At 46.0% G+C, this 24,070-nt stretch overlaps 2 protein-coding genes across 2 annotated transcripts; both read left to right on the top strand.

Moving 5' to 3' along the window:
- Window positions 1-17: 17 nt before the first annotated feature.
- kank4 (KN motif and ankyrin repeat domains 4) lies at window positions 18-24,070 on the top strand (the record flags this gene model as incomplete). The annotated part of the gene is made up of 9 exons (XM_080727877.1): window positions 18-36; window positions 2,149-5,916; window positions 9,322-9,412; window positions 15,998-16,279; window positions 19,453-19,537; window positions 20,155-20,374; window positions 21,003-21,145; window positions 22,913-23,113; window positions 23,938-24,070. The coding sequence occupies 9 exons, from the start codon at window positions 18-20 to the stop codon at window positions 24,061-24,063; spliced, it is 4,935 nt and encodes a 1,644-aa protein (XP_080584003.1). The 3' UTR covers window positions 24,064-24,070.
- LOC308299467 (triokinase/FMN cyclase-like) lies at window positions 10,662-12,696 on the top strand (the record flags this gene model as incomplete). Its single annotated transcript, XM_080743245.1, has 1 exon — window positions 10,662-12,696. The coding sequence occupies one exon, from the start codon at window positions 10,662-10,664 to the stop codon at window positions 12,618-12,620; it is 1,959 nt and encodes a 652-aa protein (XP_080599371.1). The 3' UTR covers window positions 12,621-12,696.

Here is a 24,070-nt window from a genome sequence, read left to right as displayed (position 1 = left end):
TGTGAACTTCAACACCAATGATGGACAAGAAAAATGGTGAGGAACATTTTTGAAAACTTACGTAAGATTACTTTTCGCTGTTCATATACCGGTAGCTATATACTGTATGTTATATACTGTATGCACTCCATAAAGAGTTAAACATCAGTGGTCGAACTTTCTATTTCCTCCCTGAATCTGGCCAGAGCTTCCTACCTAAATTACTGCCTTCTTGTGCTTGCTGTCCCGACGCATATGCAGAAGTTGACATGGCACAAGGTTTTGCATACTGATGAGTATATTTTAGTGCAATCACTGCATGATAATTACATCTCAGTATGTAGCATTATTTTACATAATGAAGCACTGCGTGAACCACAGTCTGTCTGTGCATAAAATGAATAATAATCATAATTATAATAGTAATAACTTATAACCTTAGATGTGTCTGTTGGTCACGGTCAGATACATTATTTACGTCTTGTGCTATGAAAATGTAACCTGTTTTTATAGAATTTTATTTTATCCTGAAATTTTCATTTAATCTGTACAAATATTAATCTGATGGGTTGTTTAAAGTCTGTTGATAATGATTGTGACTTTAGGTTGACTGTTGTAGGTGGGTTTTCTTAAAAACCACTCTGTGTTAAAGAGCTTCAGATTACACACATTGTCTTTTTTACTTTTCTTTAATAAACTTTAAAGATAACAAACAAACAAATTCTACACCTGTACATCCATGGTAAAAAACAGCTTCACTGAATCAAGAACACACCTGTGTGTACTAATGAAATGAAATGGCTCTTACAACTGTAATTGAAAGAAGTGACAGGTATCACTTAAACCACCTGTGCTCATGGAACTGAATAAAGCCCCTTTTCGACTGCAGCTTTAGCACCACACCACATCACACTACACCACACCACACCACATCACACTACACCACACCGCACCGCACCACATAAAAATATCTATATTTTCCATTGCACAAAAGTACCCCTATCGGTAAGAAACAAATTGACCTTTATAACTGTGATTATAATACAAAATAAATTTGCATTACAACTATCCTAAATTATAATACACTATAATGGATTATAACTGTGATTATAATACACTATAAAGTATTAATGTACTACTATGATAATTGGAATGCACTATAATAGATTATAATAGTGGTTATAACACAATAGAATCTATTTATCATGTATTATATGTATGTATCCTGTGTCTATGTATCCTGGTTGTCTAAATGAAAAGTCAGTGAGTGATCAGGCATTATGAAGTGTTTGGCCCTGTTTGGCCTAGCTCAGACCTACTCTAGATTGGATACTTTTTAGTACCTCATTTAGTACCACTTTCACACCACCCCACTCAGTCCTTGTAGTGGAAAACCTGGCACAAGTGGACGGTGTGGTGTGGAGTGGTGTGGTGTTGGGCCAGTGGAAAAGGGGCTTAATAGGCCTATTCAAGAAAAGGTTAAAAGGTTATGACCAAAAATAAAGGCAAGTCCAGGTCTTCAGGGTACATTTGGAAAGTATAAAAGGCATTTCATTTAATGGGCTAGATACAGTACATTAAATACCATAACCTGTGTAGGCTTGCACCTTCGTCATGGTGTAGTGAGACAAAGAGACACAGAGGGATAATACCGTCCTCACAGGTGTGACACAGTGTGGACAGCCTTTTCTTCTGCCCCCCTGGGGCATCATGCAATAAAAATATGACAAGAAATACAAAACATGGTACTGTATAAATCATGGCCTTCTCGTGGGAAACCTTTCCTTGCTTAGGATGGTGTAACAAAGAGAAACATTGGAATACAGTTACATCACAATGTTTTTGATTATTAACATTGGTCACTCATGTAATTCTCTTAAAATATCTATTCAAGACATGTTTAGTATATTTCAGAGATTTTCTTCAGAAAGAGATATATATTGTCTAAACCAATTATTCATGACTATTGTAAGGATTTCAAAGTCCTCATTGAGACCAGTGCCGTTATGGGTGTAGATACAGTATGTTTCTCTTTGATTGAGATGTTTTATTTTGTACACACCCCTGGCATCAGACACTTCTTGTATCACTCCCAGGTTGACTCTAATTATTATTATTATTAACTTATTTTTTTCTCTTTTTTTCTTTTTCTTTTCTTTTTTTTTACAGCGAATGGCTTTCCGTCCCAGACCGGTGAGGGGGGAGGTCAGAGGAAGCAGCTACCCTATTCAGTTGAGACCCCTTATGGCTTCCACTTGGATCTGGACTTCCTCAAATATGTTGATGACATTGAGAAAGGCAACACCATCAAAAGGGTACACATCCACCGCAGAGTCAGGGGCCCCAAGTTCAGCACTCTGCCTAGGAACTTCAGCCTTCCTGGGCATGGTCCCAGGCCTGCCCCCAAGGAAAAGGACACTATCTGGTCTGGGACTTCCACCCTAGGACCTAAGCCCAAGTCCCGGGTGACAGAGGTCCAACAAATATTTGACTTCAGGCCCAGTGATGGGGGTACAACCAGCCAGAGTAGCAGAGGGACATCAAGCCAGGTGACTACCTATGCCTCGACCAAGCCAAGAGAAGAAGCTGTTATGGGGGTTCGGGTGCAGGAGCCGCATCTCCTGGGGCTTCAGAGTCGGCCAAACTTGCTCCGAGCCTCCAGTATGCCTGTCACTGCCCAGCATCGGAAAGGCTCTGACACTGGTAGTCCAGATCGTGTGCTGGGCACACCGGAGAATGGCTCGTCTGAGAATGTGTTCCGTGCCTCGCCTGACATCATAGAGAGACGCTCTGTGCCTCCGGAACGCGTGGGGCTACACCAGCAGATCACAGTGGCTCTGAAGCGGGTTAGAGAGCTGGAAGAACAGGTCAGAACTATCCCAGAACTGAAGGCTCAGATTTCCTTCCTGAGAGAGGAAAGGGAAAAGCTGCTGCTTCAACTCCAGGCACAGGCCAAGGCCTCTGTCTCATCCTCTAGCCCAGTTCTAAGTACTGAAGTGGGAACATACACTCAGCCCCAAGAGGCCGGAGCTTCAGGCTCCCTGTCAGTGGAGCAGCCAATATGCAAGGAGACACAGAGTGTAGCAGAAATCAGTGTGTCGCACGGAGAGAGGGAGACACATGAATCAGCACAGGAACGTGACAGGCAAACACAGCCATTAGAGTTAGGTAGTCGATTAGAGCAACTATCACAGGACATAACTGTGCAGGAATCAGCAACACATAAAGTAGCCGACGCTTGCAACAAGGATCTAGCTAACGTCCACCATCTGCAGGAGAAGCTAACGCTACTGGAGGCTAACCTAACCAAGGCAAGCCAAGACTTGGAGAGAACTAACTCACTTTTGAGTAATCAAATAGAAGAGAATAAGCTTAAAGAAGTGAAGATACTGCAGCTGAGCGAGGGAGTGAGAGTGGAGGTATGTACGACAGAGAGAGACAGCAGAGTAAGGAGGGCGAGTGTGGATAGAGGGACAGAAACTGAGAAAGTGGATATCACCAACCAGGAGACATTGACCGAGTCTACTAATAGGATTGATCAAGGAACAGATACAGAGAGGATTTGCATCAAAGTTTGTGTGTCCAGTGAAAGTGTTGTTAGTGTAGATCAAGGAGCAGAAGCCGTAAGTACTGACAGTCATGGTGATGTACCAGAAATAGAGGCTGCTGTTGGTCCAGTAAGATCAAGAGCCAACAGCGTTGATCGGAGCACAGAAACGGAGAGAGTTGACACACAGGATCAGGTGACGGAGACACCAGCGGCAGAGAGGGTTGACCAGGTGACAGAGACAGAGGGAGAGGTGGCGACGGATCATCCGATGAGGCCGAGGGCCAGAAGTGTAGACCGGGGGACAGAGACAGACAGGGTGGACACTGTGGACAGGGTGACAGAGACAGAGGCAGCATTGAGGACAGACCAGCAGACAGAGACAGACAGAGACAGGCGGCCGGACAACAATCCAGTCAGAAATGTGGAGGCGGAGAGTCAAGTTGCAGAAAGTGAGGGCAGTCAAAGCATATTGAACAGCAATATTGTGTTGAGTGAAGCAGTGAGAGATGAGAACGCAATTGAAAGAGATGATAAAGAGAATGTAGCCAGTGAGACTGTGACCGTGGCAGAGGTTGATGAGGATTCAGTTAGAGGTGAGAATGTGAATGAAAGAGATGCTAAAGACAAAGTAACCAGCATCACTGTTGCAGTGGCAGAGGCTGACACTGTGGCAGTGGCAGAGGTTGACACTGAGCGCTCAGTCAGCGATGAGAATGCGGATGAAAAAGATGATAAAAATGAAGTAGCCAAGGACACTGTGGCCATGGCGGATGTTGACAAGGAACCATCAGTTGCTGTTACAGAAAGTGTAGCCAATCAAAGCTTGGGTCCAGATGTTGAGTCCAAAGACGAAGGAGATGACAGCCAAATCATGGCAGCAGCAAGGGAAAGTGGAGACAAGGAATCTAGAGTGTTGTGTTTTGTTACAGAAATCGTTGAAACTGTGAAAGTTGCTTCTGAGAATGAGGAGAAGCAGCCAACAGTTGAAATAGTTGAAACTGTGCAAGTTTCTTCAGAGAATGCAGAGAAGCAAACAACAGTTGACATAGTTGAAACTGTACCAGTTGCATCAGATAATGCAGAGAAGCAACCAACAGTTGAAATAGTTGAAACTGTGCAAGTTACATCAGTGAATGCAGAGAAGCAGACACCAGTTGTAGACAATGAGGCAATGAGCATTGTGACCAAAGAGACTCTGGTCACTGAGGCTGTGGTAGTAGTTTCTGAGACTTCAGTCATGAAGACTGTTGCTCCAGTGAGACCTCAGAGAGGCCGGAGGCCCACACCTGAGCAGCCTCAATCACAGTCCCAGCCCCAGCCTTCACCGCCACAGCTTCAGGCTCCACCCCAACGTCCACGTAGGGGATCCAGTGAAACTCAACGTCAGCTACCTGAGCCCCAGAAGCCAACGCAGGCTCAGGAGCAGGCCCCATCTCAGTTACAAGCTGAAGCCCCTCCTCGTCCTCGCAGGGGATCTAGTGAGACCCAAATTCAACAGTCTGAACCTCAGACGTCGCCGCATGCGCCACCTCAAAGCCCTCCTGTGGAAGTTGGCATCATTCAGACACCATCAGAATCCCAGATTCATGCACAGGATGTGCCTCAGCACCCATGTTCAGGGTCAAGTGAATCTCAAACCCAACCACAACCAGACCAATCCCAACCCCAGCCCTCTGACCCCCAGACAGACTCCAAAGAGGTCCAACCCCCACGCAGGGGATCTGGTGATTCCAAGTCGTCTCGTCGTGGATCTGCTGGAATCAAGGCCCACACTGTCCGCCGGGCATCAAGTGAGGCGCAGCCTCCTTCTCAGGGCCCTGCCAGGGGCTCTGGTGAAACTCAGTCCCTTCGCAAAGGTTCTGGTGAGTCACATCCCGCTCGTAGAGGTTCCAGTGAATCACAAACCCCACGCAGAGATTCTGGCGAGTCACAGCCTGTGCGCAGAGGCTCCGGTGATGGTGCCCAACGAGGTGGTTCAAGTGAAGCCCAAGCCTCCCGTCGGGAATCAAGTGGCTCCAGTGAGTCTCCAACATCTCCCGCAGCTCTGGGTCAGGTTGTAACCAGGTTAACAGGCCTGCTGGGGGAGCAGTGGGCACAGCTGGGTAGTGGTTCTGGAGCTCAGCCGGGGTCCAGCCAGCAGGAGAGTCTCGGCACACAGAAGCAGACTGTTGGGAAAGGAGTATCGGCGGGGAAAGGAACTTCAGCCAAGCCTGCTGGGAAATCAGCAGCAGCAGGAGGAGGAGCAGCAGCAGGGAAGCCAGCAGGAAAGCCAGGCCCGTCCAAGATGAGCTCTATTCAGAGTCAACTAGTCAGCTCCCTCAGTGTCCTATCTGCCTTCTACTCGCCAGGACAGAAAAGTGCATCAGCCAGCAAACAACAAGAGCAAGGTAGGCCTGTTAATCATGTACAGATGATCAGATTCAAAACATGTTACAGTATATCCCCAAATGCCCTCATACACTCAACTACTGTACATAAGAAAAATGTGGGCCTATTTCCACTTCTACACATTTTTTGTTTCATTTCATCACTTCCAATTTCACCAGTTTATCTTGTATGCTGTATGAGTTATCTCTCCTGATCAGATTGGTCTGCCAACCTGAAAATGTATGTTCTGTTTACTAACTAGCTGCAGAGAAGAGCTGTCCCTTGTGACTGAACAAACACTCTATAGCTCTAACTCTATAACAGCACCTTTTGAATTAAAGTATTAGTAATATTGTTTTAGCTGCAATATTGTCCTTGTTTATATTTAAAAGTTCCCGTCTGTGCCATTTCATCCAGAGTCAGTACTAATATAATATTTCCTCTACCCTGAATGGTGTGGAAATGTCCCTCTTTCACTATACAGTCTAGGACAATATCAGGTTTCCTTGGTGGCTTCCTGCTGTAATGACATTAATGCTGAACTATCAACCTCTCGAGGCTTTTCAAAACACTTGGATATTCCCTTCAATATTCTGTTATTATTTTCAGCCTGACAGAAAGTGAAATGCCATCAACCTTGTCATTTATCATCTCACCAATGATGATTTCCCCCGTAAACCGCTCTGTTGAAACTGTGCCAGCGGGACAGAGATTTATTTTCATGGCCTGACTCCATAGATTTCTATTGATTTCTATATTTTATCCTTAACAGGGTCCCTGTCTTGGCCATTAACAATATAAAGATTATATGGCGCAGTAGATATAGACACAAACTGCTTTCCTTTCCTTTCCTACTAGCTTGAAGTGTTTGGACTTGTGTGACGTGGATACATTTTATACCATTGTGTTAGCCCCACTCAGAAATCTTCAGCTTTTATCGTAATGTTTCCCAAATAAATTGACGACCCGTTTTATTCTTCCCATTACTCTTTAGCATCCATGCAGTTCCAAATGTGGAAAAATGCTTAACGGCATAATGGTCCCATAATGCTGCTAATGTATCTCTATCATAACACTAAGCCTTTGGTGTTCTGTCCTGACAGTACAGCTCTCTATGTGTCTGCAGAGTTTCAGATCACACCGGGGATGTAGTGTATTGTCTAGGTCAGGTCAAGACCCCTCCCAAGTCTAACGTAGCTATAGGCTGTAATAAGCAAAGGTGAGGCAACACATGTTTCAGAGCACGCCAGCACGGGCAAAATGACACGCTTGGATGGCTTCCAAATACACATCAAATATGTATTCCCTACTTGGCACGTCTCAGCTCACGGGCAAAATGCATCCACACACCCACACACCCCTCCCATCCCCATCCCCAACCCCCCACACACACACAAATAGACACACACGCATCAAAAGTGCCTTTATTACTTCCCCTGACATCTCCTTGTTGTGTTTTGACCCACAAGCTAAAGTACAAAATTGCTCTGCCATCACATTTATTTAATATTTAGAGTTCATTTTAAGTTCAGAGGAGAAGTGTGTGTGCGTGCGTGCGTGCGTGCGTGTGCTCATCCGCAGACATATGCTTTGGTGCATGTTTACGCATCTTTGACATTTGAGAGTCCCAGTCTGGTTTCTATTACCCTGCAGCAGTGTTTCCACTCCTGCTGGAAAAGGATTCAATACTATCACAACAGGAGCCACAACTTTCCCTACTGTATCCAGTCATTGCAGTTGTCCCTCATTAGTGTTGTCCGGTAGAAATATATATAGTGTAAACATAGCTTGTTTCCTGGATTTAATAAGTACAGTATACATACAGTACGTCTAAACCAACCTACTGTATCTATCAACATTACAATAATAATTCCAACCGCATTAATGTTGTCATTGGACAATGTTGTTGCCATACCCTCACCTTTACTGAGAAACCAGTTCTAATGGACCTCATGTACACTAATGCCATTTGAATAGTACTTTAATTGTTGTATAGCGCTGTGTGCTATTGTTTACTCACACTGATCTCATTAGGGTCTGTGTGTGTGGAATGTACAGATATAGGGCCTCCAGGAGACCATTTCTGTGCCAACACAGGGTTTCCACACCATTTGACGAGCTCTACTGGCTTGTAATTATCTTCTCCAGCTGAAGGTGTGGCGAGAGATCATGTTCTCATTCTGTGTGTGTGTGTGCGTGTGTGTGTGCGTGCGTGTGCGTGTTTGTGTGCTAGTCCGGAGCTAATCTCACAAACCGTTGGACTATTTAGTGCCAAATTTCTGTGTGCGCTGTCAGTAGGCCAAGGAAGAACACTCCCTGACCCCCCTGCAATTTGTCAATGACAACTATGGCATTTAATATTTCGGTGAATGCATTACCTCAGACCTACCGTTCCTGGAGTACAATATGAAGGAGTAGCCTGTGATGTCCCCCCCTCATACGGAAGTGGTTCTATCAGCTGCACATACATGTCTGTGTATGTGGGTTGAGATGGCATTCGTTTAGAAGCTCTTCATTCATTTGCTTTTTGACAGCAGGTTCCTCTGCAATTCCTCTGACAGACAACGCACGCACGCACGCACGCACGCACGCACGCACGCACGCACGCACGCACGCACGCACGCACGCACGCAGACACACACACACACACACACACACACACACACACACACACACACACACACACACACACACACACACACACACACCCCGCAACCAACAGAATGCACACACTTACATTGTAAGCGCAGTTTGATGAGCGTACATGTGTGTATGCTATGAAAGCCAGAGACACATTATAGTACTCATGCACACATTAGTTAGTATTAGACAGGGAAGTGGTTATATTCACATGCACAGGGAACTCTCTGACACGCAAAAGAAACCTGAGAGGATCATTTGCAGTCTCTCTGCACTTTGGAAATGGATGTGGACAGCTCCCATGGAAGGTGATGGACAGTCCAAAAATTGCTCAAATTAAAGGAGCATTGTTGGCAAACTGATATTGCTTTTTCCCCCAAAACGGTTTTGGTGGAGCTGTTTTGACATATCATTGTTTTGTTTTACGCTGGTGAATGTTTATAGGAATGCATATTGTGGTATAGTGCAATAATAAATAAATGCAATAATAGAGCCTGACCGATGCCATATTTATGGATCCTGATATTTAATCAAATTCGAATCAATTTTTTAAACTTAGTGACACGCACAAAATAGTCCCTATTTTGTGCGGGTTCAAAGTGGTTAAAATTGGGACAAATTAGCTTGCAGATAACGATCAAAAAAGTCAAATGATGTCCGGTACTGTATATGGGCCAGGTTAGGCTCTACAATAACAACCAATCACTAATCACAGACAAACTCATACGCACAGTAATATTTGCCCAGAACCTGATAACTCTGTCTTTCTCTCTCCCCTCCTCCAGGTCTAAAATCTATAATGAAGAAAAATGGCATTGACAAGCAGGGGAACAGGGGAGCCAAGAAAAACCTGAAATTTGTTGGGGTGAATGGAGGGTAAAGTATATATTTTTAATTAGCATCCCATCTCTGTTTAGTCTACTGTGTGTGCTTGCTCTTTGTGATGAGGACGCATGGATTTATAGTTAGTTGCAAGCCAGTGTCTGTGTCATGTGCCAAAAAATTGCTGATATACAAGCTCATGACTCATTATGCTACAACACGTTGTGAGATTGTAGATTTGCATTTTTCAGGGCGCAACACCGTCATGCAACTAATTATACTGTAAATCTGTCTTGAGTTTGTGTCTGCGTTTTTCCATTGAAGCTCATGGCCCTCCAAACACCAGGGATTACACATGTATCTTTTTTGCAGCTAACATATGTCCCCTGCCCCAAAGGGAGGCTGAGAAGGATTAGTCTGGTAGCTAGAAAAGTATGGAAAGAAAACCGGCAAGTAATTCCTGAAGGTACAGTACATCAAATATTAGGTGCTTCTTCTGTGAAAAAGCATAACAAGAAATGAGCAGTGGGTTATACTGGCATTTATACTGGGAGGTTTGGACACTACTTCATGTTATAGTATTATAGTATGTTTATTATACGGTATGCATAGCTGGTCGCACGCACGCACGCACGCACGCACGCACGCACGCACGCACGCACACACACATTGTATACATGTGTCAGACAGATGTAGTTGAGAGCTTTGACTTCACACTGCGATATTATTCGATCTGCCTGGGAGCCTGCACTAGTTTACTGGCAATTTGACACCTGTATGTGTACACACACACACACACACACACACACACGTGCACACACGCACGCACACACACACGCACGCACGCACGCACGCACGCACGCACGCACGCACGCACGCACGCGCGCGCAGTAATTATTTCAGTCTCATGCTGTGTTCATAGTTCAAACTGGCGGCGGCAAAGGCTACAAGTCATTTTAAATGGAAGCCAACAGCATGAAGCTACAAACTGACACCTTATACTTGTCGTTGTGTGGCGGTCGTTAATATGCTGTACTCTTTCAGTGCTCCAATGATGCAGTGAAGAGTAGTATATATCTCTCCCCACAAAACCAGTTCCCTGTGCTATTTAAACCCTTTCATGTATATGCCTACATTGTGGTTTGAGCAACACACAATATAAGCAATGACGTAGCTGGTCATGTTTGATATACCCATATATAGGCATAAAAGGACACAGACAGACAGATACAGAGATCTCCATATACAAGCATAAAAGGGACACAGACAGCCAGATACAGAGATCTCCATATATTGGCATAAAATGGACGCAGACAGACAGATAGAGAACGGAACGGAAGGAACCAGTGTGCAAAGGAAGTGTGCTGGGTCGAGTGGGGGAGAGATGGAGACGGGTATGGCTGCAGGCGTGGAGTCGGAGGATCTAGTGCGAGAAATTCTAAGTGAGGAAGATAAACGAGGACTTGACAACAAAAGAAAGAGGACAAATGATCCCACGACTAGCCCAGAAACTGAACGGATCGTGCCACGGAAGAAGCTGCTGAACTGTGTGGACAGCTGTGTGGACGAGGCTCTGGATGGCGTGGTGAGGGCCAGCGGATGCCTGTCCTTACTGAGGGGACACAGGGTGGTGGTGCGCTCCGACCTGGACGCGCTCAGAGGCAAAGTGGCCCTGGTGTCTGGGGGGGGCTCGGGACATGAGCCAGCACATGCAGGGTATATAGGTAAAGGTATGCTGTCAGCAGCTGTAGCAGGTGGGGTCTTTGCCTCTCCACCTCCTGCCAGTATCCTAGCTGCCATACTGTATCTGCACAATGCAGGCGCCTTGGGGGTCCTTCTCATCGTTAAAAACTACACTGGCGACCGTCTCAACTTTGGATTGGCTGCTGAGCAGGCCCGTAGCCAGGGCGTCTCCGTTGACATGGTGATAGTCGTTGATGACTGTTCTTTTGACCGTCCCAGCAAGGCCGGGAGGCGTGGCTTGTGTGGAACCGTATTCATACACAAGCTGGCAGGTGCAATGGCACAGAATGGCTGTGCATTGAAAAAGATCGTCTCCAGGATGACAGAGGCCTTGAAGGGGATTGGTACTCTGGGAGTGAGTCTGTCTTCCTGCAGTGTTCCTGGATGTCTGCCCTCATTTGACCTGCCGCCCGGAGACATGGAGCTGGGACTGGGTATCCATGGTGAACCAGGCATAAAGCGATCAAAGCTGTCATCTACTGATGAGGTGGTGAAAACCATGGTGGATCACATGACCAACCCTGACAGCCAGTCACATCTGTCACTGAAGTCAGGTGACAGTGTAGTGGTGTGTGTGAACAATCTTGGAGCTCTGTCCTGTCTAGAGATGGCCGTGGTTACCAGAGCTGTTCTCAACTGTCTGGAGGGTCGCGGTGTTGCGGTTGCCAGGGTGATGTCGGGTTCTTTTATGACGTCACTGGAGATGGCTGGAGTGTCGCTGACGCTGATGAAAGTTGACCATGAAACACTGAGACTGTTTGATGCTGGTTGCAGTGCTCCAGCATGGCCAACCCTCAGCAGGGTGTGTGTGAGTGAGCGTAACTGCACCGTGGAAGCTCCAGCTCTGGGCACACGACCTCAGGACCAAACACACACCGAAGGTAGCCTGAGCCCTGTGATGCGTAGGTGTCTGGAGGCGGTCTGTTCCACTCTGTTACAGCACCAGGAGGAACTCAACTCCCTGGACCGCGCTTCTGGGGACGGAGATTGTGGGAACACCCACGCACAGGCCGCTAAAGCTATTCAGCAGTGGCTCCAGAGTCAGGTGGTTCCTGGTTGCCCGGGGAAACTGCTGTCTGTCCTCGCTGGATTGGTGGAGGAGAAGATGGGCGGGTCATCTGGAGCATTGTACAGTCTCTTCCTGACGGCAGCAGCTGGTCATCTCACTGAGGGGCGGAGCAACGCAGTAGCCTGGGCCAACGCAGTGCATGCTGGGACCCAGGCCATGCGGAGATATGGTGGTGCAGACCCTGGAGACAGGACAATGTTGGATGCTCTGTGCCCTGCAGTGGATGAGCTGATGAAAGTAACCACAGCACCACCTGGCAGTGAACTTGTGATACTGCAAACAGCTGTGGTGAAAGCCGAGTTGGGAGCGGAGTCTACCCTTGACCTCACGGCGAGGGCAGGGAGAGCCAGCTACATCGCCGAAGAGCGGGTGACCCAGCGGGACCCGGGCGCCGTGGCGATCGCCGCCATCTTCAGAGCCGTGCTGTCGTCAATCGGTGCACAGAAGTAATCTAGCAACCACGGGCGGTGTAGGCCTATCACAAAACTGATGTCATCAGCTAGCGTTTGGAATGGATAGAGATTTGTTATTATAGTCGGGGGATATCTTAAAAGGTCCTGGAATGGATTCCTTACCGGGACATTTCTTCACCGGTGTGTTTGTGGAGGTGTCTAGTGGCACGTCTCACAAAGACTGGAATTCAGTTTCCCTGGGAGGGTCTTTGACAGCTAGGGTAGTTCTGGGTCTCATTCACTCACTATACACTAGTGCTGAGTCCATTGCAAGCATTTGTTTTGCACAAAAAAACATTGATTGGGCAAAAAACAGCCCATAAAATGATGGTAGGGGCGGCATAGCTCAGGGGTAGAGAAACCGTTATTAGAGCACGAAGGGTTCCCGAAGGGTTCCCAGTTCGAATCCGGGCTCCCCCTGAGTTAATGTCGAAGGGTCCTTGGGCAAGACTCTGAACCCCTAATTGCTCCCGGTGAGTAGGTTGGTGCCTTGCATGGTTTCCTCCGCCACCGGTGTATGAATGTGTGCGTGAATGGGTGAATGTAATGCACAATCTCTGTAAAGCGGTTTGGATAAAAGCGCTATATAAATGCACCATTTACCATTTACCATTTACAGATACAGATATCTCCATACATGGGCATAAATGGACACAGGCAAACAGATTGTCAAAACGGGTCCCATGACAACAGGTATAATGCATTAAAGGGCGGGGCATTCATTCCTATTTACATCGTTCCCGAGTAGACCGGTTCCCGAGCATTCATTCTGTTATCATAATGATCATTCAGTGTGTTATCATAATGCTTCAGAGGACAACTAAGCCACAATTTGTGTTTCATGTTGGCACTTTTCCATGTATGCCAAGGCAAATGGTTTCTGGGGCATGCTGCTTAAAAGCAAGATTCAGAGTGCTATCCGTGTTTTGTTGTTGTTGATTTTTTTTTTCTTTTCTTGGGGGGTGGGTTCACCTGAAAGTATATGGACACGCCAAGGCTTAAGCTTTTTCTTTGTTCACCAACTAATCTTATTCTTTTGTCTGCTGGAGTGTGAAAGTTTCACCTTAAGGCAACAATTGTTACTTTTTTCCCCCTTTTTTTATTTTAACTTTTTTTCGAGCTAGGCCACAGCTGTACTAAGTATCATGTCCTGCTTGGGCTCATCCCTAATCATGACATCATGGGTTTGAATCAGCCTCCTGTTGCGTTTCATCTCCTGCTTATTCTACGCTCTATTTCCTGCCTCTTCCAACTGTGCTGTGCAATAAAACAGGGATGACTTAAGGCTAAACTAGGCTCAAATCTAAAAGAACACACCAGAGAGACTGTCCTAAGGCGTTCCTCCTAAATGTGGTAAATGCCACTTTATTGGCTTCTCATACAGAACAGTAACAACACGATTTCATCTTTAACCAGTCAGTAGAGCAAATACTTGTGAGAGAGAGAGAGAGAGAGAGAGAGAGAGAGAGAGAGAGAGAGAGAGAGAGAGAGAGAGAGAGAGAGAGAGAGAGAGAGGTACTGTAGTAGTGAAGAAGACTGAGAATAGATACTGTAGCATCACCTGTCATTGTCAAAAATGAACTTGTTTCATTCAGGCTTGAAGATACAGTATGGTTAACACTACATACAGATTGTAGTTCAGATATTTTTCTTTCTTTTTTTGTGGGAGATTTTTTAACATTTTCACCTACAGCATTATGACATAACCCAAAATAAGGACAGCAAACTTTGGGTGCCCACCAGGAAGTTGGTTTCATCTGTAGAAGCTCTCTCTCTCTCTCTCTCTCTCTCTCTCTCTCTCTCTCTCTCTCTCATATACATGCACACATATATGCGCATGTATCCCTGAGTTCCGCTGGAATCCAGGGAATTTTGTGGCCCCTGAGTAGTAGTACACTCTGTGTGTGTGTGTGTGTGTGTGTGTGCGCGTGCGTGCGTGCGTGCGTGCGTGCGTGCGTGCGTGCGTGCGTGCGTGCCTCCAACATAGCATGAATGAGCAGCATTCAATAAGAGACTTATCTGATCGTCGGCCCCACATATAGGTTCTTTCATACAGTATGTCATACGCACAGTGCACACAAACACACACACACACACACACACACACACACACACACACACACACACACACACACACACACACACACACACACACACACACACTCACTAACTATATCACCTGGCTTCAGAATTTTGCCGTTACTGAACAAGGTTGGGTTTTGTTCAATATGTGTGTGTTTGTGTGTGTGTGTGTGTGTGTGTGTGTGTGTGTGTGTGTGTGTGTGTGTGTGTGTGTGTGGGGTGGGGGGGTGCACACCATGTTATGGATGTATGGGGCCACAGTTGTACTGGATCACTTTCACATAATGCTTCATAAACAGGCTAATTGATCAGTACCTATTTATCTAGCCTTGGCCTATGTTACTTCAATACCTTCCCGGTCATTTCAACATGTAAGTCTCACTGATGTGGCTTATGTAAGTGTGTGGTTCACATTCGCACCCCAGCTATGGTCCACTGTATGTCGAAGTGCCAAGTGCCAAAACCATAACCACTAGTGAGCTTGTAGATTAGCTATTTTTGGTGTAGAGTTTTGGTGTAGAAAAAAAGGAGTGAATTATAGATCCCTGCGAGACCCGGTCAACTAAGTATATTGGTTTTCCCAAGCGCTTTATTAATAGAGCCCACTGCTCCCAATAGTTAGGGTGAGTCAATGCAGAGGACATAATGTCATATAATGTGAAAATATACACTGGCAAATATACATAGGCTCTTCTAAGAAGAAAGAAAATCTTTTGTTGACGAAAAATGTTGGATGGGGGCAAAAATGATTCCATGTCCAAAATGGGGATGCCAGGGTTAAAGGTGTTAACTGTGTTTCTATACTCCCCAGCTATGAGACCACATCCAGCGACATCCTATGACACAAGAGCTATGTCACATTTTGTTGTTATATACGTACATGTTATAGTACGGTATGTTATATACAGGGTATAAAGCTTTTTGAAACAAATATCAGCAATCTTTTGCTGTTGCTTTGGGACAAATAGTCGCATTTTCTTTCTCAAAACCATTTAAATAGTATACAAAAATATCACTTGATGAATCTCACCAATCAAGATCATGTTCATGCAAATATACATTGGCGAAAATATGGGATGGGGTGAAAAAATGGCATGCATCCCCCCATTCCGACATGCTGCCATTCCGACACTGACCCTATACATAACCTCTATGGAAGTGCCGCCACTAGAAGTCGGTATGGCAGCATGTCGGAATGGAGAGCGGCCCCCGAAATGTTTTTATTATAATGACATGTCCAAAATGGGGATGCCAGGGTTAAAGGGGTTATAACTGTGTTTCTGTACCCCCCAGCTATGAGACCACGTCCAGTGAGGAGTCCAGCGGAGACGAGAAGAGCCGTCAGGCGGAGGAGGCGGAGGAGGAAGAGGAGGACAGCTCTGAACCGGAGGTAGAGCAGGAGAAGGAGGCCGAGGCAGCCGAAGAGCCCAAGGAAGCAGCCGTGTCGCAGGAGGAGACGGCCCAGGCCCTGGCCCAGGGAGAAGCTGCCGTGTCTGGGGAGAAGGAGGCGGAAGGAGGCCCGCAGGCTCCAGAGGGCAGCCTGGACTTCCAGGGGGAGGAGGAGGGAGCCACGGGGTGAGACAGACAGGGAAGGATGTCTAGATCTGTGGTTTCTCAAACTTTCACATTTCAAGGTCTCACCTTAACTCTTGACAGTGTACAAATAGAACCCTGACGGGTTCATTTGGTTTCATTTGTAAATTGTCAGAGTTACAGACTTGTATGGGTCAATTTAGACCACCCTAAAGGAACCCACAGAGTCCCTGGAATCCAATTTGAGAACCACTGAGTGGTTTCTCAAAGTGGGACCCAGGGACCCCTCGGGGAGTCCTTGAAGGGGTTACAGTGGGTCCCCTGCAAAATGAGTTAATATAGCATCACGCTCAGTTTAACCGCTTTAACGTGATGCGTTATCGGCACTGTGATCTTGTAGATCTGCTATTTATAAAAGATTCTAATGAAAAATCGTGGAAGATTTGGAATGGAGTGTTTTGGAATCTTCTCTTCTGGGGTCCCCTGGCACAAAATATTTTCAGATTGGGGTCCACGGCCTAATAAGTATGCATTTGGGGGTCCTTGCCATGAAAATATTTGAGAATCACTGATCTAGATGATGACGTTGTCTTTGGGTTTCAGGGCGAGGGTTGTCAGCTAGAGACAATGCAGTGCTTTGTCTATGTCCAGCTGCAGCCTATAGGCCGCATGAGACAGGTGCTGAATGATGCTGCAAAATTGTCCTCACGCACGCACGCACGCACGCACGCACGCACGCACGCACGCGCACGCACGCACGCACACACACACACACACACACACACACACACACACACACACACACATCAAATAGCCAGCAGCATGCTTCTCACTGGTGACTGGTGGTCCCTGAGTCAATCAACTGTCTCAGGTATGTGGAGGCTGGGGGCATAGGAACCACACATCAGATGCAGCGGTGGGCTTTTTATTAAACAATCACTCACCACCTGTCTCTTTGTGTGTGTGTGTGTGTGTGTGTGTGTGTGTGTGTGTGTGTGTGTGTGTGTGTGTGTGTGTGTGTGTGTGTGTGTGTGTGTGTGTGTGTGTGTGTGTTACTATACTTGTGAGGGCCAAATATTCCTGCAAGTATAGTAGAATTTTAGCAGAAGATGGGGCCTCAGTCACAAAGCTCTTCTTAAATGTATACAATATTTTAGTGCTCCTAAGTGAAGGCCAATGTGGGATTCCCAAAAGGCGTGCACAACACATCCATAGAGGTATCAATTTCAATTCAAAGGAGCTGTATTGGCCTGAGGAAACATACGGTTACATTGCCAAAGCAAGTGTCAAAATATGATAAAAACAGTTGAAAAGGGGGAACATATATATACCGTTGGAGGGTACAGCATTGTATAAACAGAGCCACATTTCATCACATTTCGTTGTTATATACATGTTATATATACAGCGTATAAAGCTCTTTGAAACAAATAGCAGCAATCTTTAGCAGTTGCTTTGGGACAAATAGCAGCATTTTCTTTCTCTAAACCATTTAAATAGTATACAAAAATATCACATGATGAATCCCACCAATCAAAATCATGTTCATTTGTGAATCATTCGCATACATCAGTTCCCCATTTAACACCAGAACAGTCATGCACTGAAGGGTAATGTTAACAATAAGTACATCATTGATGCTTGTGAAAAGGAACAGATTTACAAGAAGACTACGCTTCGCATCGCGATGCCTTTCAGGTTGTAGATTTGGCAAGCGAGTCCCTCGTGTGATGGATTATCAGCTCAGCTGAACTTTTGTGTGAGTGGCTAAACGAAAGTATTGCTCTCATCAGTCTCAGTAAATGAAAATAATTTTTCAAATAGTTTTCCAAAGTTTAAGCAGCGATGTCACAGGCAGGATAGGATATTAATAGATTAATAAAGCCTAGCAGGACATTATAAATGTATACAAAGGGTCGGTAGTGCTGTCGCCTCACAGCGGGGACTTCCCCATGGTCCGAACACCGTCGGCAGTTATACTCACCAGCGTCGGCAGGTTAGCTACTCACCAGCGTTAGTTTTACTGAGGTTAGGGTTAGGGTTAAGGTTAGGTTTAGGCATAGTTTTACTGAAGTTAGGATTAGGGTTAAGGTTAGGTTTAGGTGGTGGGACCAAAGGGAGTTCGAACCAAGGACATGTTACCCTCACAGCGAGAAGGTCCTGTGTTCGATTCCCGCCGGGGATGCTGTGGGTGCTGGGGTGTGTTCTCTCCTCCGCGTCATCAGTGCCCATACCCTAGGTGGGGTTTGCAAAACTCTGTGGTGTTTGCATGTTCTCCCCGTGTCTCCTAGGATAGGTACCCTCACAAAGAACATGCAGTAATCCTGGTCTCTATACTGCCTCCCCCTTGCCAGCCGGGGCGCCTGATGGAGGGGAAGGAACTGGTTGGAATAGCGTGTTCCTTCCACATGATACGTCCAACCGGGGAAACGCCCCCCTGTCAGGTGAAAAGAAGCAACTTGGGCTGCTCATGCATAGATGGAAGCATGAGGTCAGTCCGTTGCTCTCCTCGGGTTGGCAGAGGGTGTGTAGCGCCCAGGATTACATTAGATAATTGACACTGGGTGAAAAATGGGTTACACAATTGTGGGGGATAAAATAATTAAGAAAGAAATACATAATGTTGCTGTTGGGCAGAAGTGTTGTATCTCCATGTTTCAACTTTTTATGTTCTTTCTAAATTAACGCCCTGCTACGTCATCATACAAGAGTGTCACACAAAAGTAGTGAAAATAATAGAAACTCTACAAATTCACAACATGTCACTATGTGACACATGAGCTTGTAGACCTTGTGTAGCTTGTAGATCTTTTATAAGTGTTTTTGGAGCGGTGAAAGCGCTCCCAATAGACAGGTATGTCCGTGGGTATGTGGGTGGCTGGCTGGGTGGGTGGCTGGCTGGGTGGCTGGCTGGCCATGTCCGTAGCCTGGCAATACCTTGAGTGGCCACACACAACACACTAGTTAAAGGAGGGGCGCTGTTTTGTGCAGGCCAGGCACACTCACCACTCACTCACAGGCACAGTTTACTCACTCACTCACTCACATAGGGTACAGCTGCTCAAATTCACCGCTCCACTTCGAACCGAGGTTTGATTTTTTATAACACAAAAGGAAGGATTTTGGACATACAGTACAAGGTTTCCACTCGACAGGAACAATACGCATAATATACACCTCAGTCGCTCACTGCGTTGTTATGTCTTTTTGTTCAGAGAGCAGGTTAACCAGAACTTCATAGATGCCTGCGTTTATGTCAAGGACCGCATGGAAGAGGTTTCTTCTCCAGACAAAGAAATGGTAAGGATTCTTCATCCTTCTGATCGTTGTAAATCAGGTACCTTCTGAAGACGTCAAGGTGTGTTCTGTGTATAGTAAAAGAAATTTTATTTTTGGCGTCAGGGTAAATGCTTCTTGTGTTTAATAGACAGAGAAGAGAGGCTCTCTCAGTACCATTGACCACATTCACATGGCAGCCATTTTGCTCTAATGTCATACTCGACAGGGTGGGCTAAGCAAAATAGCCACTTTGTGAATTTGGTCAGTTTCTGGTTTTAAACCTTAAACCTTAAAAACCTAGATAAAGATTGCAAAATGCAAACAACTCGACACCTGTTAACCACATGAACCCTAGCATCCCTATTCTTGGCATGGCCTAATACGCGAACATTAGGCAAAAAACAGCAAACTTTTGGCCAAAATAGCTCTTAAATCTACAAGATTTGCAATGCGGCACAACAACAAGACACATTATGAGCTTGTAGATCAGCTTTTTGGCGAAGAGGTTTAGTGTAGAGGGGGAAAACAAGGGGACCAAGTACAGAGCCCTGGGGGACAGCAAAGTATATAGGGCTTAAGACTATAAATGTGGTGTGGGGCATGGTGGAAATGTAACCACAATGTATTGTCTCTCTCAGCGTCAGGTTCTGTTGGTGCTCTATCAGGAGTGGTTCAAAGTGTCCAGTCAGAAAGACTCCCTGGCCGACACCGTCACCTTATACCTGAGGCAGGTGGGCTTGACCACACCAACCCTGCTGCCATACGTTGTTAACCTGACAGATGGCAATGGGAACACAGCACTCCACTACAGCGTGTCCCATTCCAACTTCCCTGTGGTCAAACTGCTTTTGGATACAGGTGAGAGAGAGAGAGAGTGTGAGATGCATAGACATGCCGTATAGGGATGGGAGGATAATCGTTATTATCGTTTATCGTGATGAAAAACACATGCACTGATCAATTCACCTTTTATTTGCCGAGCTGCGGGTACCATTTAAGCCCTCTATAATTGGTAAAACGGACCTGGACATAACGTACTTGATACAGTCTTTTTTCACTCTCACCAAATCTCTTCGCAATTTCTTTGGTCACAGTAATCGTGACAAGAAATGTTCATATTGTCCCATCCCCAATACTGTACAGTCTAATTAGTGGGGGTAGAATCCACCAGTAATTTTGTCCTGAAACCAGTATGTTTTGAATGGTTTTCAGTGGTAACGTCACATGTTTACAGTATGCTACAAACGCCAGTAGCATGACGAAGCACTGAGCAGTGCACGCTTAGCATTTTATTAACCTCTATGCAATGTAAGGAACAATCGGACAAAGTGATTTCACTAGAACTAGAACGTATGTGAGCTTCATTGTCGTGTAATTGCAGCATGCACAAAAGCCTTGGCAGCAACTTAACAAAGGACTAAAAACAAAAAGAAAAAGAAACACATCTCCAATGTTATAGATTTATTTGTTTCTTGTGTGCGTACAGGCTTATGTGAGACAGATAACGTGAACAAGGCAGGCTACACAGCAGTGATGTTGGCTGCACTGACAGCTGCAGAGAGCCCTGATGACCTGGAGGTGGTGCTACAGCTGTTGAAGCGGGGCGAGGTCAATGCCCGATCCAGCCAGGTACAGTATACACACACACACACACACACACACACACACACACACACACACACACACACACACACACACACACACACACACACACACACACACACACACACACACACACACATGCAGGTGTTTGGGCGAATGGAGGTATGAATGGATGATTAGTGGCTCAGCAGGTAGAGCAAACAGCTTGGGAATCTGAAGGTTTCCGGTTCTATGCCCTCCTGGCGTAGTGTCCAAGCGTCCTTGAGCAACACACTGTTGCCTCTGCTGTCTGTGTGTGAATGGGTGTAGGAAGCCATGTAAAGTGCTTTCATTTGGAGAAAGATGCTGTATAAATGCGCCATTTACATGCACTTTGACTTTATACATATCTTTGCCCACTGTGTGTACAGATAAGTGCACATGCGCACGCTCGCACACACACACACACACACACACACACACACACACACACACACACACACACACACACACACACACACACACACACACACACACACACACACACACACACACACACACACACACACACACACACAAATACTATGCATTCAGTGGCCACTTTATTAGGTGGATCTGCTCGTTAACAGCCTGGCTGCAAACATAGACTAAGTATGAAAAGTAATGGACCTAGTCACCATGACGTCACGTCAAGTCCCATTTTCAAGTGTTTTGAGAACAAAAACTCCTTAGGAAAATGTTTACTGAGGTAATAAATCAAGTGAGAAGTATGGTAATTTTCCCATTGACTACATACAGACTTCTTTTTGCAACTAGTGGAGTGGCCCCCTGCTGGCCATTAGAATGCAGGTTTAGGACACTTCAGATGAGCTCACACTGGAGGTGAAGCTCTTTTTTTGTGTGGCGTGAGGCGAACCGGGCAAAGCGAATGTGTGACATTTGCTTCCAACTCGTCTTTGCTCAGGAATGAAGCGACGCAAATAGAAAATATCCTCCTGTGTGAACTCACCTTTCGGCACTGGCTTCATGTTTCAGACTAGAAGCTTACTGGTCAGCTGGAATAGATGATTTACAGTATAGGGCAGACAGGGTCAAGAGATGAGACATTAGAATAGGCAGGATGTGCATGTGATGTAGGCAGCGTGGTGTGGTGCTTGTTGCCAGATATGGTGGTTGGTTCCAGCATCTCCGAAACAGCCATCCCCCTCCTGGGACTGTCGTGCTGACTTTAAGAGAATGGTGCGATAAATATTCAAAAAAAACATCAATATTAATATTGATGTATAAGAATAATATTCTTAAAAAACATCAGCAGAAGCTTCACTCGCAAAAAAAAAAAATAATAATAATGAGAGAGGTCAGTTAATTAGTATGCACCTACTATGGACTGTATAAAGGTGCACCCATCAAATGTATGTGCTAAATGGACATGCTCCCCACAAAAACACAAATGGGCGTACCGGTACATTCTTGAATACATTAATTCTCCTCACCATGACATGCTTCTTTGTGGGCTACAGAAAGGAACGTATTAGTCTATAAGCCTGGGGCTTACCAGTAATCCACATCTGTAAAACTCAATTGAGAGCACCTGCACTCAGCCTAGCAGTCATCATCATCATCACCTCCACCTACATTGCTCTGTTCATTTTGTCCCTCCTTTTCTTTCTCCAGTTATCTCCTGTTTTACTCATCTTTTACCCTTCTTACCATTCTCTTGTGCCTCCTTCCAATCTCCTCCCAAATCACATTCTTCCTTGCCTTTATTCTGCATACCTGTCCAAACCACATACCTGCGTCTCTCTCTTTCTCTAGGCCAGCCAGACTGGGCTCATGCTCGCAGTTAGTCACGGTCGTGTTGCCATGGTGAAGTTGCTGCTGAGCTGCGGTGCGGATGTCAACGCCCAGGACAGGGACGGCTCCACGGCCCTGATGTGTTCTTGCGAGCACGGACACACAAACATCACCAGTCTACTGCTGGAGACCGGACGGTGTGACACCGGCCTCACTGATAAGGTACACCGACCGCTTTCCCCCGGGTAGAGTTGAGCGCCGTTTGCATATTTGCTTGTGCAGAAAAGCAGCCTACTGTTTTCCCGTGAGTGCTTTAGCGCACACAATTTAAGTCTAATTCATACAGTGCCGGAAATATTTTGTTTTTGGCAAGCATCACAGTATAAACTAGAGCTGCACTCTGTCGAGGTGCCAACTTGTGCAACTTGCGCAAGCAGAGCACGCCAGGAGGTGTACGCTGCTGGCCTCATTGGATGTTAATGAAGACATTACCAAGAACGCTCTTATAAACCAAACTTTGCTGACATCACCAGTGGCATCACCAGGAATGCTGGTCCCTCATTGGCTGTTAATGATGAGACACTGACATACATACATACATACATTCCCACTCCCCCATTGAACTCAATGCTGGACTTTTTTTGTCTGGATTGACACACATACCAACATACATCCCCAGAATCCCAGTCGTTATAGGGCTACGGTCTCCAAAAATAGGGGACATCTGCATAGCCAGCCGATTACAGTACTTGCGCGCTCTGCTTACGCAAGTAACTAGAACTGCACTCTGTCGAGGTGCCAACTTGCGCCCCCTGCACAACTAGGCCATGGCACCACAAAGTGTTCACCCGACCCTGTATAGATGGCACGCTTTAATATGTGGCGTGGCTCCCTAGGAGGGTGAACCGCTGGACCCATGTTTCTGAGGTGCAGTTCCTAATGGAGGATCTTCAACTTATGACAATACTGCCACTTGCTGGATAAGCAGCATAACTGCAATGTCTTTCATTTGAAGCAGTGACATTCTGCTTGTGCTTTGTCCCCAGGACGGCCAGACGGCCCTGGCGGTGGCCACAGCAGCCTCCCACCAAGACATTGTTGACCTTCTGAAGGCCCACGAAGAGGCCAGAGCTTCTGGCCCTGCCTCTGCCTCTGCCCCAGCCCTGGACTGAGGCGCCC

Source organism: Nannobrachium achirus (assembly GCF_963921795.1).
Source record: "Nannobrachium achirus genome assembly, chromosome: 1".
NCBI lineage: Eukaryota > Metazoa > Chordata > Actinopteri > Myctophiformes > Myctophidae > Nannobrachium > Nannobrachium achirus.
Note: the sequence above shows the minus strand (reverse complement) of the source record. Positions and strands in the feature narration are given on the sequence as shown.